Here is a 16,159-nt window from a genome sequence, read left to right as displayed (position 1 = left end):
AAAGTTGGCCTGAGCAGAGTCCCTTCATGGAAGTAACCATGGGTTGCACCTCATTGAAGGGCACATCATCAGTGCAATTGCTCCTGTATCTTCACAGTAAGTTTCCCCTTGACTGGTGGGGGCGACAGTAGAGAAGGGTGAGGAAGAGTCATTCTCTTGCTTCAGCTACACTTGCCCAATGCTTCAAGACCCAAACTTGTCTGTGCTACCAGTTAGAGTGAAGAAAAAGGCCTTTATTCAGAGAAAATGAAACCTAACTACACACTCTACATTAAAAGCTGGACCACTTATTCAGGTGAACCAAATTCAGGTGTGGTTTTATTTTGCCATGGTATAACATGGCCTGTCCACATTCTAGGCATATCTTTTGTAGAGCATAAGCAAAGAAAAATAACTTGCCATTCACCTGTGATGCATGCCTTTAACCCTAGCTACTTGGAAGGCAGAGATTGGGAGCACCATGATTCAAGACCTCTTCTTAAATGATAACTAAGTACCATGGCATGTGTTTTCCAGCTATATAGGAGACTGAGATTAGGAGTATTGCAGTTCCAGAGTAGCCTGGGGGGGAGGGAAGTTCATGAGATCTCTAGCTCAACAGAAAAACTTGGGGTGGTGGAATGCACCAGTGAGAATTCATAGCCCAGGCCAGCATGAGCAAAACAGAAAATCCCATTTCCACAATTATCAGCACAGAAACGAACTGGAGGTGTAGTTCATGTCCCTGCCTAACAAACAAAAATCCCCGAGTTCAAACCCCAGTATACTTGAGAGAGAGAGAGAGAGAGAGAGAGAGAGAGAGAGAGAGAGAGAGAGAGAGAGAGAGAGAGAGAGAGAGAGAGAGAGAGAGAGAGAAATAATAACTTGCTCCCAAATTAATAATGCCACAGCACTAATTAACCTTTTCATCACCTGTACCTTTTGAGTAAAATCTCCAAAAGAACACAACTCCATCTTTAGGACTCCATTTTTAGAACTGAACAGGAGAAACAGAATTGGGGGTGCCCCCCAACTTTGCTGTAACCTGTTTCATAAAGCAAACACTGGCTGTGCAGTTCCACTTTCCCATCTTCGGTCTGTTGCCAGGTGTGAACAGTATATCTTCTTAATTGTCTTAGGTAATACTGGTTTTATGCTGTGTGGGAAGACAAATGCTTTCGGCACCCAGGTCTATGTGTCATGTGGGAAGACAAATGCTTTCAGCACCCAGGTCTATGTGTCAATCGCCCAAATTAAGAAAAAGGAAATACAATTTGGAATCCTAACAGAATTCAGCTGTTTCTCTGAGGCTCTTGACTTAAAAGGCTGGGTCCTAGCTTGCACTGCTGGAAGGTGGTGGAAGGAGATGGGACTTAGTGGGAAGGCTTTAGGTGACTAGCAGCTTGACAATAACCAAGTGCATTAAGAGACCCAGCCTCCTCCTTTCTGGTCATAAGATACACAGTTGTTTCTCCACTAACTCCCTGTCATTGCCATGTAGCACCTCCATTAGAGGCTTAAATGCAATGGGTCCACTCAACCCTGGACTGGGACTTCTAAAACTTTTCTCTCTAATTTCATTATCCCAGGTGTTTATTGGAGAGATAAAGTCCTATGGAAAGCATTCAGTGTGAACAGTTAATTTGGTTGGCACCATATTTTGAAAAACTTAGAAGGCACATGTCTTTAGATGGCACTGCCTCTCGCATCCTTTCCTGCTCCCTTAAGGAACTCAAGTTACCTAGCAATTCTGGCTCACCACAGGCTTCCGTCCTTTTCAGATGGGAAGGTATTTTGTGAGAGAAAGCTTTCCCTTCCAGTAATAAAGATTTTTCACACTTCCCTCTCCACTGTATGTGTACCATATTTCCTTCCTTCCTTCCTTCCTTCCTTCCTTCCTTCCTTCCTTCCTTCCTTCCTTCCTTCTTTACCTCCCCTCTCCTGTCCCTTTCTCTGTTATGTGTATGCTGGTTCTGGGGCTTGAACTCAGGGCCTAAGCACTCTCTTTGAGCTTTGCTGGTACCAGCCTTGGCTGATACTCTACCATATCAACCACACTTCCACTTCTGGCTTTTTGCTGATTATTAAAGATAAAAGTACCATAGACTCTCTTGCTTGAGCTGGCTTTGAACAGTGATCCTAAGATCTCATCCTCATGAATGATTAGAATTACAGGTGTGAGCTACAGGTGCTTGACTCTTTTTGCTTTTTTTTTTTTTTTTAAGGAAAGGAGCTCCTTTTGAGGTACTTGTGTTGCCTGTACTGTATTGTTTCCCTATCAACAGATCAGCTGGCAGCCATGTTACACACATGGGGAGAGGCTAAGTATTGCAGCCCTAATCTTAAAACTAGCAGATAATTTTTCTCCAAGTTTTGAATTTCAGTAATAATAGAAACAGGGAAAATCTTCCCATTTCCTTTCTCATCAACTCCCAGAGAGAGAGGAAGAGCTGACCTTCAAAGATATATTGGAACTTGTGCTGCTGAAGGCTGGCACTCATGACCTCTTCAATGGCACTTATGTCTTTGTTGAGCTTGACCACCAGAGGGTCATAATCCATACTCTCCACATTGGCAACAATGGCGTAGTTCCCCTCCTTTGCAAGAGGGATGAGATAGTGGAAACAGTGAACTCTAAAAAAGAAAACAAAACAGATGAGAAGATCAGTTAATAACACATCTTTCCAGTGAAGGTAACGATCTCACGAGATCATAGTACCAAAGTAACTGAAACTGCAGTGGTCTCATAGATTCTTATATCATCTTCTTGCCAATGTTGTTTTTTTTTAATTTTTAATTTTATTTTATTTGTGAACATATGTACAGAGGGGTTACAATTACATGGGCAGGATAATGCATACATTTCTTACCAAGCATTGCAGCCTCCTCCTTTGTTTACCCTTCACCTCCCTTCCCAGCCTCCCCCCTCCCCCCACCTAATCCTTCCCCCCCCCCCCCCCCGCTCCCCCCCCCACATTGTAAAGCTCCCTTTTGACATGACAATTTGTACTTCTCATTGTTGCAACAGGTCCACCTGAATCCTTAAATGACTTGTTTTTCCCCATCTCCTCCATAAGTTATACTGACATCAAATATATTGAAAGCGGGGGTTATACTGTGGGGGAGGGACATACAAAGCAACAAAGAAATAAACTTATAAATGCGTTAGAAACACATTCATGAAAGAAAAAAAACATTAAAATACCTATCTAAGGATTCATTTTCCTAACATCAAATTATCTGACTTTTTCCGCTTGACTCATACATACACTAGATATTGCAAATAAGGGAAACCATGGGACCTATGTTTCTTTGTGTCTGGCTTACTTCACTTAATATAATTTTTTCCAAGTTTTTCCATTTCCTAACAAATGGGGCAATGTCATGCTTTCTGATGGAGGCATAGAATTCCATTGTGTATATATACCACATTTTCTTGATCCATTCATCTACTGAAGGGCATCTGGGTTGGTTCCACATCTTAGCTATGGTAAATAATGCTGCAATAAACATAGTTGTGCTGGTAGCTTTAGTGTGGTCTTGTTTGTAAACATTTGGGTAAATGCCCAAAAGTGGGATTGCTGGGTCATAGGGGAGCTCTATGTGAAGTCTTTTGAGGAACCTCCATACTTCTTTCCAAAGTTTGCCAATGTTTTTAAAACCAGAATGCCCCCTTAATTGTTCTATGGAACTGCTGATCTGAACAAGTGACCTTCTGTAATCTTTGTTTCTTTCTACATATGCTTGTGATAAAGGATATTTGAGTTCTTGGGTTTCTTTCAATGTGAAAGGAGCCTGGAGAAGGAATAGACAGAATGGAGGAGAATGATGAAAGGGATTATACTGATTAAGAAGCATGGGACACTTAGATGGACACATTATATTGTAACCCCTCTTGTATAACATTTTGAAGTTCAGAAAAAAGTCAGATTTTGTGATATATAATTTACAGTAGAACTTTCCATATTTATTATACAGCTCCTGAAAAAAAAACAAATCCTAGAACTATCCTATAATCCAGCAATACCAGTTTGGGGCATTTGCCTAAAGATTACAAGTCAGGATACAATCAAGACACTTGTATACCCATATTCACTGCTGTAGTATTTACCATAGTGAATTTTATGGAAACAGTCCAGATGTCCTACAGTGAATGAATAGATGAAGAAAATGTGGGATATATATAGACAATGGAATTTTATTCATTGATCAAGAAGAATAACATCATGTCATTTGCAGGGAAATAAATGGACCTGAAAAACATTATATAAGTGAAGTAAATCAGGCCAGAGAGACAAAGGATGCATGTCTTCTCTTCTATGTAGAAGTTAGATCTAAATTAAAAACCTTAGACACAATCATACGCATACAATCTCTTCTATGTAGAAGTTAGATCTAAATTAAAAACCTTAGACACAATCGTACGCATAGATACAAAAATTGAGTAAAGTATGGTATATGCAGGAGACAGAGGATTCCAATTGTGTAACACTTTTGAAATACTAACTTACAGTTTACCAAAATGAAATACCAAGAAGCTGAAACATTTTTTGTTGGAGGGGGGGTTGGGGCTCAAGGTGTGGGAAGCAGATGTATGAAAAGAGGAGGAAGAAGCACAAACAGACGTTACTATTCAAGGTATATATGTGAAAATGGAACCGGGTAACTTGAAAGGATGGGTGTGGTTGGGATAGATGGGCGGAGGAGAACGATGGACATGGTGACACTGATTATAAACTGACAAGTTCAATTAGAATACCACTGTACAATTACTTAAATAAAAATATTTCACTACAAAATCAGTTATTACAATAGATGCATTTTTGTATCTCACTGTAGTATTAATTTGAATTTTTAAAAATAATTTATTGGGGATTGAACTTGGGGTTTAGTACTAGCCAAAGATTTGCAGCACATCCACATTCATTTGCTTTTGGTTTCTCTAGGCTGGCTTCTGACCCGGATTCTCCTACTTCTGGCCTTTGAAATAGCTGGAAATATAGGCATATGCCACCACAACTGGCTAGTTTGTATTTCCTTATTGACTAATAAGGCTAAACATTTTTATGTGTTTGTTTTCTATTTTGTGATATATCTCTTCCCATCATTTGCTCAGTTAAAAAAAATTGTGTTCTTAAGTTTTGAAGGTTCTTTATATATTCTGGAAATAAGTTTCTTATCAAATCCACATTTTGCAAATATTTTCTCTTAGTTTTTTTATTACCTTTTCATTTTAATAATGTCTGTCAAAGAATGAGTTTTCAATTCTGATGAAATTTCATTTATTTATTTTTATGGAAAGTCATTTTATTTAAGAACTCTTTGGCAAAACAAAGTCACAGGATTTGCTCTTGTGTTTCTTCAGGAAGTTTTAGTTTTTTTATTTAATTTTTTAATTGTTTTTAAGTAGTTGTACAAAGAGGTTCCATTCTACAAAACAGTATATGAATACAAGGTGTCTGACAACATTGTCACCTATCACTCTAACCCATCCCTTCTAGGAAGTTTTAGTTTTAAGCACTGAATTTATTTTGTGGCTTGTTTTTCTTTTTTCTTTTTTTCTCCAGGGGTACAGAGGATCACACCCTTGTACATGCTAGGCATGTGCTCTACTATGAAGCTGCACCACCAGCCTGTGTGATCCATTTTGAGACGCGTTGTGCACAGAATGTGTGATGTTCTTATGCCCTGTTCATGCCACGGAATCAAATAGCTGGGCTACTTTTTGTGTTCAGTGATTGGTGCTCATCTTAATGGGTGCTAATAGTGACTAATTTCCACCTATAAAAATTAATTTGGACATCCATGTGTTAATTGGTAAAGGGTACAGTTTTGATAAAGATATCAGTAATGGCACTGTTCACAGCCCCTATCAAATGTGACATTTCTGATATAATGAAAGATGACCAACTCTGGAGTGGGATTCATTCCTAGGGCAACTGATTGCTACTGTGTAGAAATTACACTGTAGTAGCACTTAGTTGAAATCAAAACATCTATATTAAAATACATTTACAGTAAATTACAGACAGTGTAACACCAGGCAGTGGGAATGCCACATGAATAGATCTGGTTTTATGAGGCTGTATGATTCTGAACGATGGTGAGTGGTTCCTTTCTGCTAAACACACAGGTCACATGACACAAGTGTAAGGTGACTTGGAGAAACTGGCAGGGGCATGTAATAGCCTTTGAGATCATGTAAGGAATTCAGACTTTATGCTAGAAATCTTAGGAGAATTTTAAGAGGTAAAATGATGTAATCAGATATGAGCTTTGGAGCTAGCATACTATTAATTCTTCAGGAGGAGAAGACAGGAGGACAGGAAGATCACAAGTTCAGGGGTAGCCGAGGCAGTTAGTAAGATCCTATCTCAACAGTGAACATAAAGGAAAGGTCAGACTTGGGTTCAGACCTCAGTATTGAAAAGGGAAAGGAAGGAAGGAGGGAAGAAAAAAAGGAAGGAAGGAAGGAAGGAGGGAGGGAAGTAAGGAAAGAAGAGAAGAGGAAGGGAGGCAGGGAGGGAGGGAGGAAGGGAGGGAAGACAGGATGGATGGAGAGGATGAAGAGAGATGATCCATAACAGATAGATAGATATGAGCTTTGTCAAGGTAACTAGCATGATATAAGACTAAAGTGACTTGCCAGCCACAGTGAGGCCCTGAGTCCCATCCATAGTATGGGTGAGAGGGGAAGGTGAGAAGAGCATACCGAGGGCAGAGAATGGAACTAGCTGAAAGTGAGGGCTGATTAGGAAGTCCCTGTGAATTGTGGGTAAAAGCGAATCAGATCCTAGAGAAAACCACCGTTCCAGGTTCTCCGCTCTTCCTTCCAAATGCTACAGATTCAGTGAATGTCTAATTCCAACAAAATTTTATTTTTCTTTCAATTCTGGCATGCTGTTGCTGACCTTACTGCGACTTTGGCATTAAGGTTTTCCGCAAACGCGGCTGATTGCACAGCGGGAAGGCTGATTTTCACACAGTGCACACTTAGCATCCCAACAGTGGCAAGCAGTTGCTGTTTAGCCCACTCCGAGCCCACCTGATGGTGAGGGAAGTCAGCTGATCAAGGTGACATTCCTGACACCTTGCATTCAAATGGCAACTTAATTTCTTCTCTAAAGTTCCAAGATGAACAACAACAACCAAATCACTCTGAACTTTTAACAGTGTTCACCAGGTCTTTCGTCTCTTGGAGGTGCCATCTGCCTGATGCTCCACATTGTGGAAAGGGGCTGCTGCCGGGGGTGGAAGGCGATGATGTCTGGATGGGTTCTTCTCAGAACCTGCTTGATTTACGAATATGTTTTTTGTTTGACTTATAACAATATTAAAGAAAAATAGGGGCTAAGGATACAAGGGTATCTGGAGGGGAATATACCACACATTGGCATTTGAACTTGTTTGGGACTCCTCGCTGGCATAACTCATCAATAATTTTTACACATGGATTTTTTTTTCTTTTATCTTCTCTCTCTCTGTCTTTCTGGGGGGAGTGGGGGTTCTAAGGGCTTCACACTTGGCTAGGCAAGCACTCTACCACTTGAGCCTCAGCTCCACCCCTGTTACTTTTTAGCTATTTTTCAGATAGTTCTGTACGTTGGCTTGGAGCCAGCCTTGGGCCGTATCCTTCCCGTACAGATGGGACTACAGGTAGGTAAGACTACTTCTTGGCTTTGTTTTTGAGGTAAGATCTTTCTAACTCTTTTTGCCCGGCCTGGTGTAGACTCTCTGTGCTCCTTTTTACCTTCCACATAGTTTGTATTACAGGTGTGCGCCACCGTGCCTGGCCATCTGTGTTCTCTTATTACAGTGAATTCTTGGCAAAAGTGCCAGAGACAGAACCTAACCAGTCTTCATCAGGCAGCTCCTGGACAACAGGTCGTCAGTTCTAATTGCTTTTCACAGCTGGATGGGAACAAAACAACCTTTAGTTAATTGTCACAGAATGATATTGGTCACATACTCTTAGGTGTACCTCCGATGTGCAGGGGACTAGTAAGTGGACTAATGTGAAAATACAATTCATTTTCTTTAAGGAACAACAGCTTTTGCTTGGAGAAATAGCATTTAGTTTATTGGGGTTTTTTAAAAAATGTTTTTATTATCTTTAATCAGTTGCACAAGGGAGTTGCCATTCAACAAAGCCGTTTCTGAATATAGTGTGTTTAAATCAATGTCACCTGTCAACCTCCTCACCTGCCCCGCACAACCTTCCCTTACTTTTCGTAATTTTTGAGAGATGTACTAAATTATTTTTTTTGTCATTTGACAAGGCAGTTTTTATATAAAATGTATCTTGATCTTTGTCATCCTTTTACCCCGCTTCGATCCTCCTCTTCCCTTATCTTTCCCTTATCTTTCTCCATTGGTATACCCAGTGGATTCTTGACTGTATTCTCCCTGTTTCCCCACTTCTCCCCTTTATTCATGTACCCTCTACCCTTGCCCCCTTGCTAAGTACCCATTTCCTGGTACTTGTTTGGCAGGGTCTGGTTTTAAGGCAGGTAATTTTTTTTGGGGGGGGGGTCTGGTTGTGGGCCTGAACTCTAGGCCTGGGCGCTGTCCCTCAGCTCTTCAGCTCAAAGCAAGCATTGTACCGCTTGAGCCACAGCACCACTTCTGGTTTTCTAGTGGTTTATGGGGGGTAAGATCTCACGGAGTTTCCTTCCTGTGCTGGCTTTGAACTGTGATCCTCAGATCTCAGCCTCCTGAGTAGCTAGGGTTACAGGCGTGAGCCACTGGCACCCGGCTGTACATTTTCTTTTGCCCAGTGTGACCCCCTCCCTCCTTCTCTCCCAGTTCCCCCCACCTCCCTTTTTTTTGTTGGTCCGGTCATGGGGCCTGAATTCTTGGCCTGGACGCTGTCCCTCAGCTCTTCAGCTCAAGGCTAGCGCTCTACCACTTGAGCCACAGCACCACTTCAGGCCCTGCTTATGTGGTACTTAGGAATCGAACCCAGGGCCTCAGGCATGCAAGGCAAGCGCTCTACCACTGAGCCACCTTCCCAGCCCAAGGCAGGTAGTTCTTAAATCACCTTCCATGCAGGGCCAGTTCAGGTTCACATTCTGGGCCTACTAATAACAGTGATCAGGACACATCTAGAAGCTCCTGTGTGTGTCATCCACAGCCCTGGCATGCTGTGCCCCCACAAAGCTTGGTACTTGCCCTGCTGTCACGCCATTACACGACAGTGTGATCAGTGTGAGACCTGGCTCATTCACTGTGTATCCTCACTGTAATGAGATAACAGGACCGAACTGAGCGTGTCAACATTTACCATCGGAGCTGTACATGGGATATTCTGCTACTTTTATGAACCAGGCTTTGAGAGGGATAAAGACAAACTGAAGCAAATTCAGAAAGCAATATGAATGTCAAAACCATGTTATAGAGGAAATGTGGAAATTTAATTTAGGAAAAATAAACATGTTTAGTGTTCTCAAAGTCAAGATAAGCTAATTCTGTATCCATGAGTCTGAAATTCAATCATTTTTTTTTCTTATCCAATCTGACATTAGCTTTTTCTGTTTTTAAACCATCATTGAAGAAGATATGGTGTTAGGTGTTAACAGCACTGTACGGTTTCTTGTAAAGTTAATAAATAATGACTAAAACATGTTCTGCATTATAAGAATAGTATTGCCAAGATGTACAAAAATAAAAAACACAGAACAGAGGTTAAGGATTTAAAAGATCATACTGAGACGTGTTGAAAAGATCCCACGTGGAATTAAACACCACCACAAGTAGGTAATTCTGAATGTGGAACACGTCTTGGCACCACACAATCAATAGCACACATTCCAGGAGTAATTAATTTGGTGTTCCCTTGTTTTTCTTTGCGAGGCAGGTAGCAGGTATCAGAATATAACTGGTGTTTTTATTTTTCCCCCCTCCACTGTCTATTGCATTTATCTATTCATAGAAAATGTCTGCTTCATTTCACTATCTGCTTGAAAATAAATGGAAAACAATTCTAAAAATTATCATAAAACAAATCAGAAAACATACAGCAAGAGCCTTTATTTCTGGACAGGTTAATATAAGAAATAAAATAACGCGGAGAAAAACAGATTCCAAATCTGCAATGCTACTGCATTTTTTTCTATTCAAGCAACAAAACAGGGACTCACTGGGCAAAGTTATGAAGAATAGAAAAGGCACATGAGATACAAAAGTGGTCTTGACACACCTGAAAACCACCCAAAGTCTAACCTTAATCTTGACACATCCCAATGGCTGATGAATGATCCAAAGTCGCATTTGCACTTTTAAAATCTAGGTATTATAAAGACTTCAAAAGAAAAGCCAGTGTTCTAACAATTTTAATCATGCTCTACAATAATGCACGAGGAAATGTATTACCATACCATTGAGGTTTCTGATCCTGAAGTTTCAAAAGAACACACCCCAACTGCTTACTAACATTGACACCCACGTGAGCATCGCAGACTGGACATCTCAGAAATGGGATTCCTGATTTCCACCTCCCTTGAACCTTCTCCTTTAGTCAGTCCCACTCAGAGAACAGCCTTGGCATCCACACTGTTGCTCAGGCCCCAAAGTGGTAGTTTTCCTTGAGTCCTCTAGCCCTGCATCCCACTCAAGCTGCCAACACTTTAATCAGTGCTGTCTTTAATACATGCCTGATACAACACTTTCCATACCTGCCCCTGCATCTCTGATGCTCCTACCTACCCATATCCAACTTTCATTCATACTTCTTTCTCTCTGCAATCCTTTCTGTACAATAGCCACTTATCTTTAAAAAATGTCAATTCATTAACTTCTATCCTCTAATTTTTATAGATTCCTATGAACCATTAAGAACCATCCTATAGCTTCTTAATGCACTTAGAAGAAAATCTCAACTATTCACTTGGCAGGTAAGATCCTTCAATGTTCAAGTTTCATGGCCTACATGCTCAGACTCCAACCTATCTCTTATACCCCATTCTTCAGACCTCACACCTGCTTAGTTCATTCAGCTACAAACACATTAGGCTTCTACCAGTTTCTCACAATGTCTTGGAATGTGTTTTTCTCAAGTTCTTTTTTTTTCTTAATATATATTTTTTATTGTAAAGATACTGAACAGAGGGGTTACAGTTACATGAGCAAGGTAATGAGTCCATTTCCTATTGAGCATTGTTACCCCTACTTTATATTTCCCCTGCCATCTCTTTCCTCCCCACCTCCCCAACTCCTCCCTCCCAACCCCTTATTCCCCCTGTCCCTAAAGTTGTAAAGTTCATTTTCAACATACTGTCTTGTACATCTCATTGTTACAATGCGTCATCCTGTATCCTTATTTCAGCATTTTGTTATTTCCCTTCTCCTTCCCAAATTAGAAAAATGTATATTCAAGATGCAGGACACCGGAATCAAATACAGTGACAACAGGGGTTATGCCAGGAGGGAAGAACATACAAAGAAACAAAAGAAAAAATCACACAGTACATTATAAATACATTAAAAAGAACAATAAGAAAGATAAAATCTCTTGTGTCACTATCTTGGGGTTCATTTCACTTAGCATCAGGTTATATGGTCACATGTATATAGCTTTTGACCTCTTCTGCTTGTCCTAGACATATACTCGTTATTGCAGATAAGGGAAACCATGGGACCTATGTTTCTTTGAGTCTGGCTTACTTAATATAATTTTTTCCAAGTCTTTCCATTCCTAGTAAATTGGGTGGTGTCATTCTTTCTGATGGAGGCATAGAGTTCATATATATATATATATATATATATATATATATATATATATATATATATATATATATCACATCACATTTTCTTACCCATTCATCTACTGAGGGGCATCTGGTTTGGCTCCATATTTTAGCTATGGTGAATAATGCTGCAATAAACATAGTTGTGCTGGTAGCTTTAGTATGGCCTTGTTTGTGATCGGTTGGGTAAATACCTAAAAGTGGAATTTCTGGGTACTAGGGGAGCTCTATATGTAGTCTTTTGAGGAAACTCCATACTGCTTTCCAAAATGATTGAACAAGTTTACATTCCCACCAACAATGCAGCAGGGTTCCCTTTTGGCCACATGCCCTCTAGCATCTGTTATTTCTAGATTTCTTGATTATAGCCATTCTAACTGGGGTGAGGTGGTATCTCAATGTTGTTTTGATTTGCATTTCTTTAATGGCTAGAGAAGTTGAGCATTTCTTCATATGTCTATTGGCCATTCTTATTTCCTCTTCAGAGAAGTCTCTTTAAGTCTTTAGCCCATTTATTAATTGGGTGGTTGTTTCTTTGAGTAGCTAGGATTACAGGCGTGAGCCACCAGCGCCCAGCTCAATTAGAAAATTTTAAATGATCTATGTGGTTCCACTTATAGTTCACATTCTCTTTCTATTGAATAGCATAATTGGTCTCATTATGCTACTTTATTGCTTTAGCTACATTTATCTGAAATTATCTTTTTTATATAGTCATTGTCTATTTCTCACCATTAGAAGGTAGTTCAATCAGAGTAGGCACCTTCAATGTTTGTTTATTATGGTGTCCCAATTTTTGGAATACTGATTGGCACAAAGAAGATTCTGGAAAATTGTTCAATAAATGAATGAACAACTGAGAACTTTCTAGTCCTACCTATTCTCATCCCATCTGTTTAATAATGGAGGCTACCAAAGCTAAGCAGAGTATCCCACACTACAGAGGAAGGTACAAAAGGCCAAGAATCTGGCATTGTTGAAACCATGTTTTTGCATGATCCTTTTAATTTACTCTCTTGGGGTTTAGGTTCCCTGAAAGACAAGACTGTGGTTCTTGCATCTGTAATTCCCTTGACATGTTTGCCTTAGTAAAAAATATCAGTGACAATACAGTTCTGTTTGTAAAGCTACCACGCTAAGTACTGACTGTACTGCAGACACTGTACTAGTTGTAATTACATATATAACATATCTCTAAGCGAGGAATCACCACTTTCATTTGTAAAAACAGAAAACCATGGGCTTTTCAAATTAATTAGCTAGCCAACTGGCATGAACAGTTATACACAATTCTGTATTATCATACTTAAAAAGCAGCAGCTGCTCAAATTCTTTAATGGTGATTGAATAATGCTAGAAATCACTGTAGCAAAAGGACAATATCAACAATAAGAACCAAACATTCTTGTAGCACCCCGACTTCTACTATCAGACGCTGACATCACAAAATCCTGTGTTTGGTTGGGTCATACCTCACTTCGAGATGCAGGACCAGCAAGCAGCGGTCAGCCATATCCTGGAAAGACTTGGCAAGTTCACTCAGAGTCTGCATGATCTGTTCAGACACTGGGGGGAGGTCCATGTGCACGTGGCTTTCTTGAGCAGGAGAAAGCACTGGAAGAAGAGGGAGGGCAGAACAGCAGTCATTTCACTAGATAGTTATGATGCACATCATTTTGTTTTGCATCTTGTTTTTACTACTTTGGCTGTCAGAGTTGGCAGCATTCAAAAATCTAAGACATGGCAGACTATTGTACTTCATTCTGTTCTCAGCTGATTGCCTTGAAACAATTCACTGAAGGATTGAAACAGGACCTCACAGTTGGAAGGGGCCTTAGCTGTCATGTGGCCTGATTATATGGTCAGTGCTTGTGTCACCAGTGGCTTATTAGCTTTTCATTGCACAGTCATATAAATGCTTATGAAAGGAAGCACAATACCTACTTACAGCAGCCTGTTCTACCTCTGAAACATCTGATCATCATACAACACGCCTGTATCTGTGCTCATTAATTCTTCATCATTGGCACTGGTTCTACAAAGCTTTGCCATTCTCTAAACCCAAGTACTGGAGTTACATTTTTTTTGGGGGGGGCGGTCGGTCATGGGGCTTGAACTCTGGGCCTGAGTGCTGTCCCTCAGCTCTTCAGCTCAAGGCTAGCGCTCTTCCACTTGAGCTACAGCGCCACTTCCAGTTTTCTGGTGGTTTATTGGAGATAAGAGTTTCACAGACTTTCCTGCTTGGGCTGGCTTTGAACCGCGCTCTTCAGATCTCAGCCTCCTGAGTAGCTAGGATTACAGGTGTGAGCCACCAGTGCCTGGCCCATGGAGATACTTATTTAACTTCAGTGAAGCTGTTCCTTTTCTAAGACAGATGTCTCTAGTGCTTCTAATCATTCTTTAAATGGGTTGGATTGGACAATTTAATATTTCCTAAAATTTACTGACAAAAATATCCCAAGTGTTCTGCATTTCCCATGAAATGTAGGACTCAGGACTAAAAAGAGTAAATACGCCAGAGGGCCCTGACTTTTTCTTTTTCTAGGTGTCATGCTGTTAAAACTGAAGTTTAAAAATCTTCGGTGTATGTGTTTGTGCACACTTAAGTGTGTTAGAGGGCTGCATTCCAACTTAATTCATCTCTAACTTGTGGGCAACTACAAACACTAAAAGGTCTTTTGGAAAAATTGATAGAGCTACTTTCAATATTGTTCCAAAATAATTTATAAATATTAAACAACACTTGAACAATTCTCTTTAAAAAAAAAAACATCGGATAACATCATCCAAAAAAATGTACTCTTTATTGGACTTACATAACTGGAACCCCTCTGTATAGCACCTCTATAGTATCAATAAAAAAGACAAACTGTAAGCAACATTTACCTCTCAAGTTCTGCATGTAGAGCTCTGTTAAACTCCTAGAGTTTTGTAATGATCACCAGTAATAATTTGGCTATTTTTCCAATATTTCTTTTATTCACTAGAGTCTGGATTTGAGTCCTGTCTCTCTAGCACTCATTTATGTGACCAAAAGTTTTAATTACTTAAATTCTCTCTGCTTTTGTTTCTGTTGTAAAATGGAGTAACAGTACCTGTATGTTATGAAGTTAAATGGATGAATATGGGAAAACACTACATCAGCATATGAAATATATTCAATATTCATACAAATCAGACACAAACCATTATTAGTTTCCTTTACCATTTTATTTGTCCAGGTTAAGTCTTAAGATTAACTGTAGCTATGAGGTATTTATAAGATTATTCCGCCGGGCGCTGGTGGCTCACGCCTGTAATCCTAGCTACTCAGGAGGCTGAGATCAGAGGATCGAGGTTCAAAGCCAGCCTGGGCAGGAGAGACCGTGAAACTCCTATCTCCAATAAACCACCAGAAAACCAGAAGTGGTGCTGTAGCTCAAGTGATAGAGCGCTCGCCTTGAGCTGAAGAGCTGAGGGACAGCGCCCAGGCCCAGAGTTCAAGCCCCATGACTGGCCAAAAAAAAAAAAAAAAAAAAAAAAGATAATTCCATCTGTCCTGAAGTTCAATTTCCAATTGTCAGTATGTTTTGCTTTTCGACCTAAAAGTCCTTTTTTCTGTCAGAAGATGTTGAATCGTTTGGAATAAATGTTCCCAGAACTTAGATCACAGCCAACTTCGTGAGGTACACTGACTCAGGGGGCAGGTTCATGGCACAGGATAGGGTGTTGACATTTAGTTGTACTATAGGTATGCCCTACAATGCTCTGTCTATAGACTTTGCTCAGTCCAAACAAGAGGCAGATTGTTAATCCAGATTTCTGATACTAACTTTTCTTCTATGGAACCAGACTATAATAAGTAAAAATGCCATGATGAAAACATTAAAAAGCAAATACTGTTCAAGGGAACTGACAAGAGGAAGGGAATGTGAGAGTGTAGATTTCATGCTATTATTAGCCTTGGTATCATCCTAGATGCTGACTAACTCCATCTGGATGAGTGACACTGTACCTCTCCCTAATGTTAACATTATTCATGTTGTTTGATCACAAGGCAAGATCACTATCTTTATAATGTTTCATATGGCAGGGTAGATGAAAGCAACTATTAGTAACGTTATTATAATGTTTCAAAGCATTTTAAGGCTTTTAAGCCCCTGGGTTTCTCTGATATGTGATCCTAACTGTAACATGGAGAGTTATCTATGCATCAATGAAAAGAAACAGAAATCAGACCTTGAAATCTCACTCATGGTCTAAGGTCCAAACTACACTAATTGATCAAGATCTATCAAAGACATCTTTGGATAAAGTCCAATAAGAAAACTTACAAATATTTCCTTTTCCTATTATATAAACATTGAATTTCATAATGTGACAATTGACCACTGCCAAAATACAAATTAAAAAAAAAATCAGAGTGAGCCAACAGCAATTTTAGCTGCCAAGTAAAA

At 39.9% G+C, this 16,159-nt stretch overlaps 1 protein-coding gene across 1 annotated transcript in view; it reads right to left on the bottom strand.

The window, feature by feature from the left end:
• Exoc4 (exocyst complex component 4) overlaps positions 1-16,159 on the bottom strand; it is a 689,440-nt gene that overhangs the window by 55,421 nt on the left and 617,860 nt on the right. The window contains exons 15-16 of the mRNA XM_069996791.1: positions 13,196-13,337; positions 2,435-2,613 (exon numbers count right to left, since the gene is read on the bottom strand). Coding sequence (XP_069852892.1) covers positions 2,435-2,613; positions 13,196-13,337 — 321 coding nt within the window. The remainder of the gene's footprint in view (positions 1-2,434; positions 2,614-13,195; positions 13,338-16,159) is intronic.

Source organism: Dipodomys merriami, unplaced genomic scaffold, assembly GCF_024711535.1.
Source record: "Dipodomys merriami isolate MVZ:Mamm:240054 unplaced genomic scaffold, mDipMer1.0.p SCAF_5, whole genome shotgun sequence".
Classification (NCBI taxonomy): Eukaryota; Metazoa; Chordata; class Mammalia; order Rodentia; family Heteromyidae; genus Dipodomys; species Dipodomys merriami.
The sequence above is the reverse complement of the archived record's forward strand: the minus strand, read 5'-3'. Positions and strand labels throughout refer to the sequence as shown.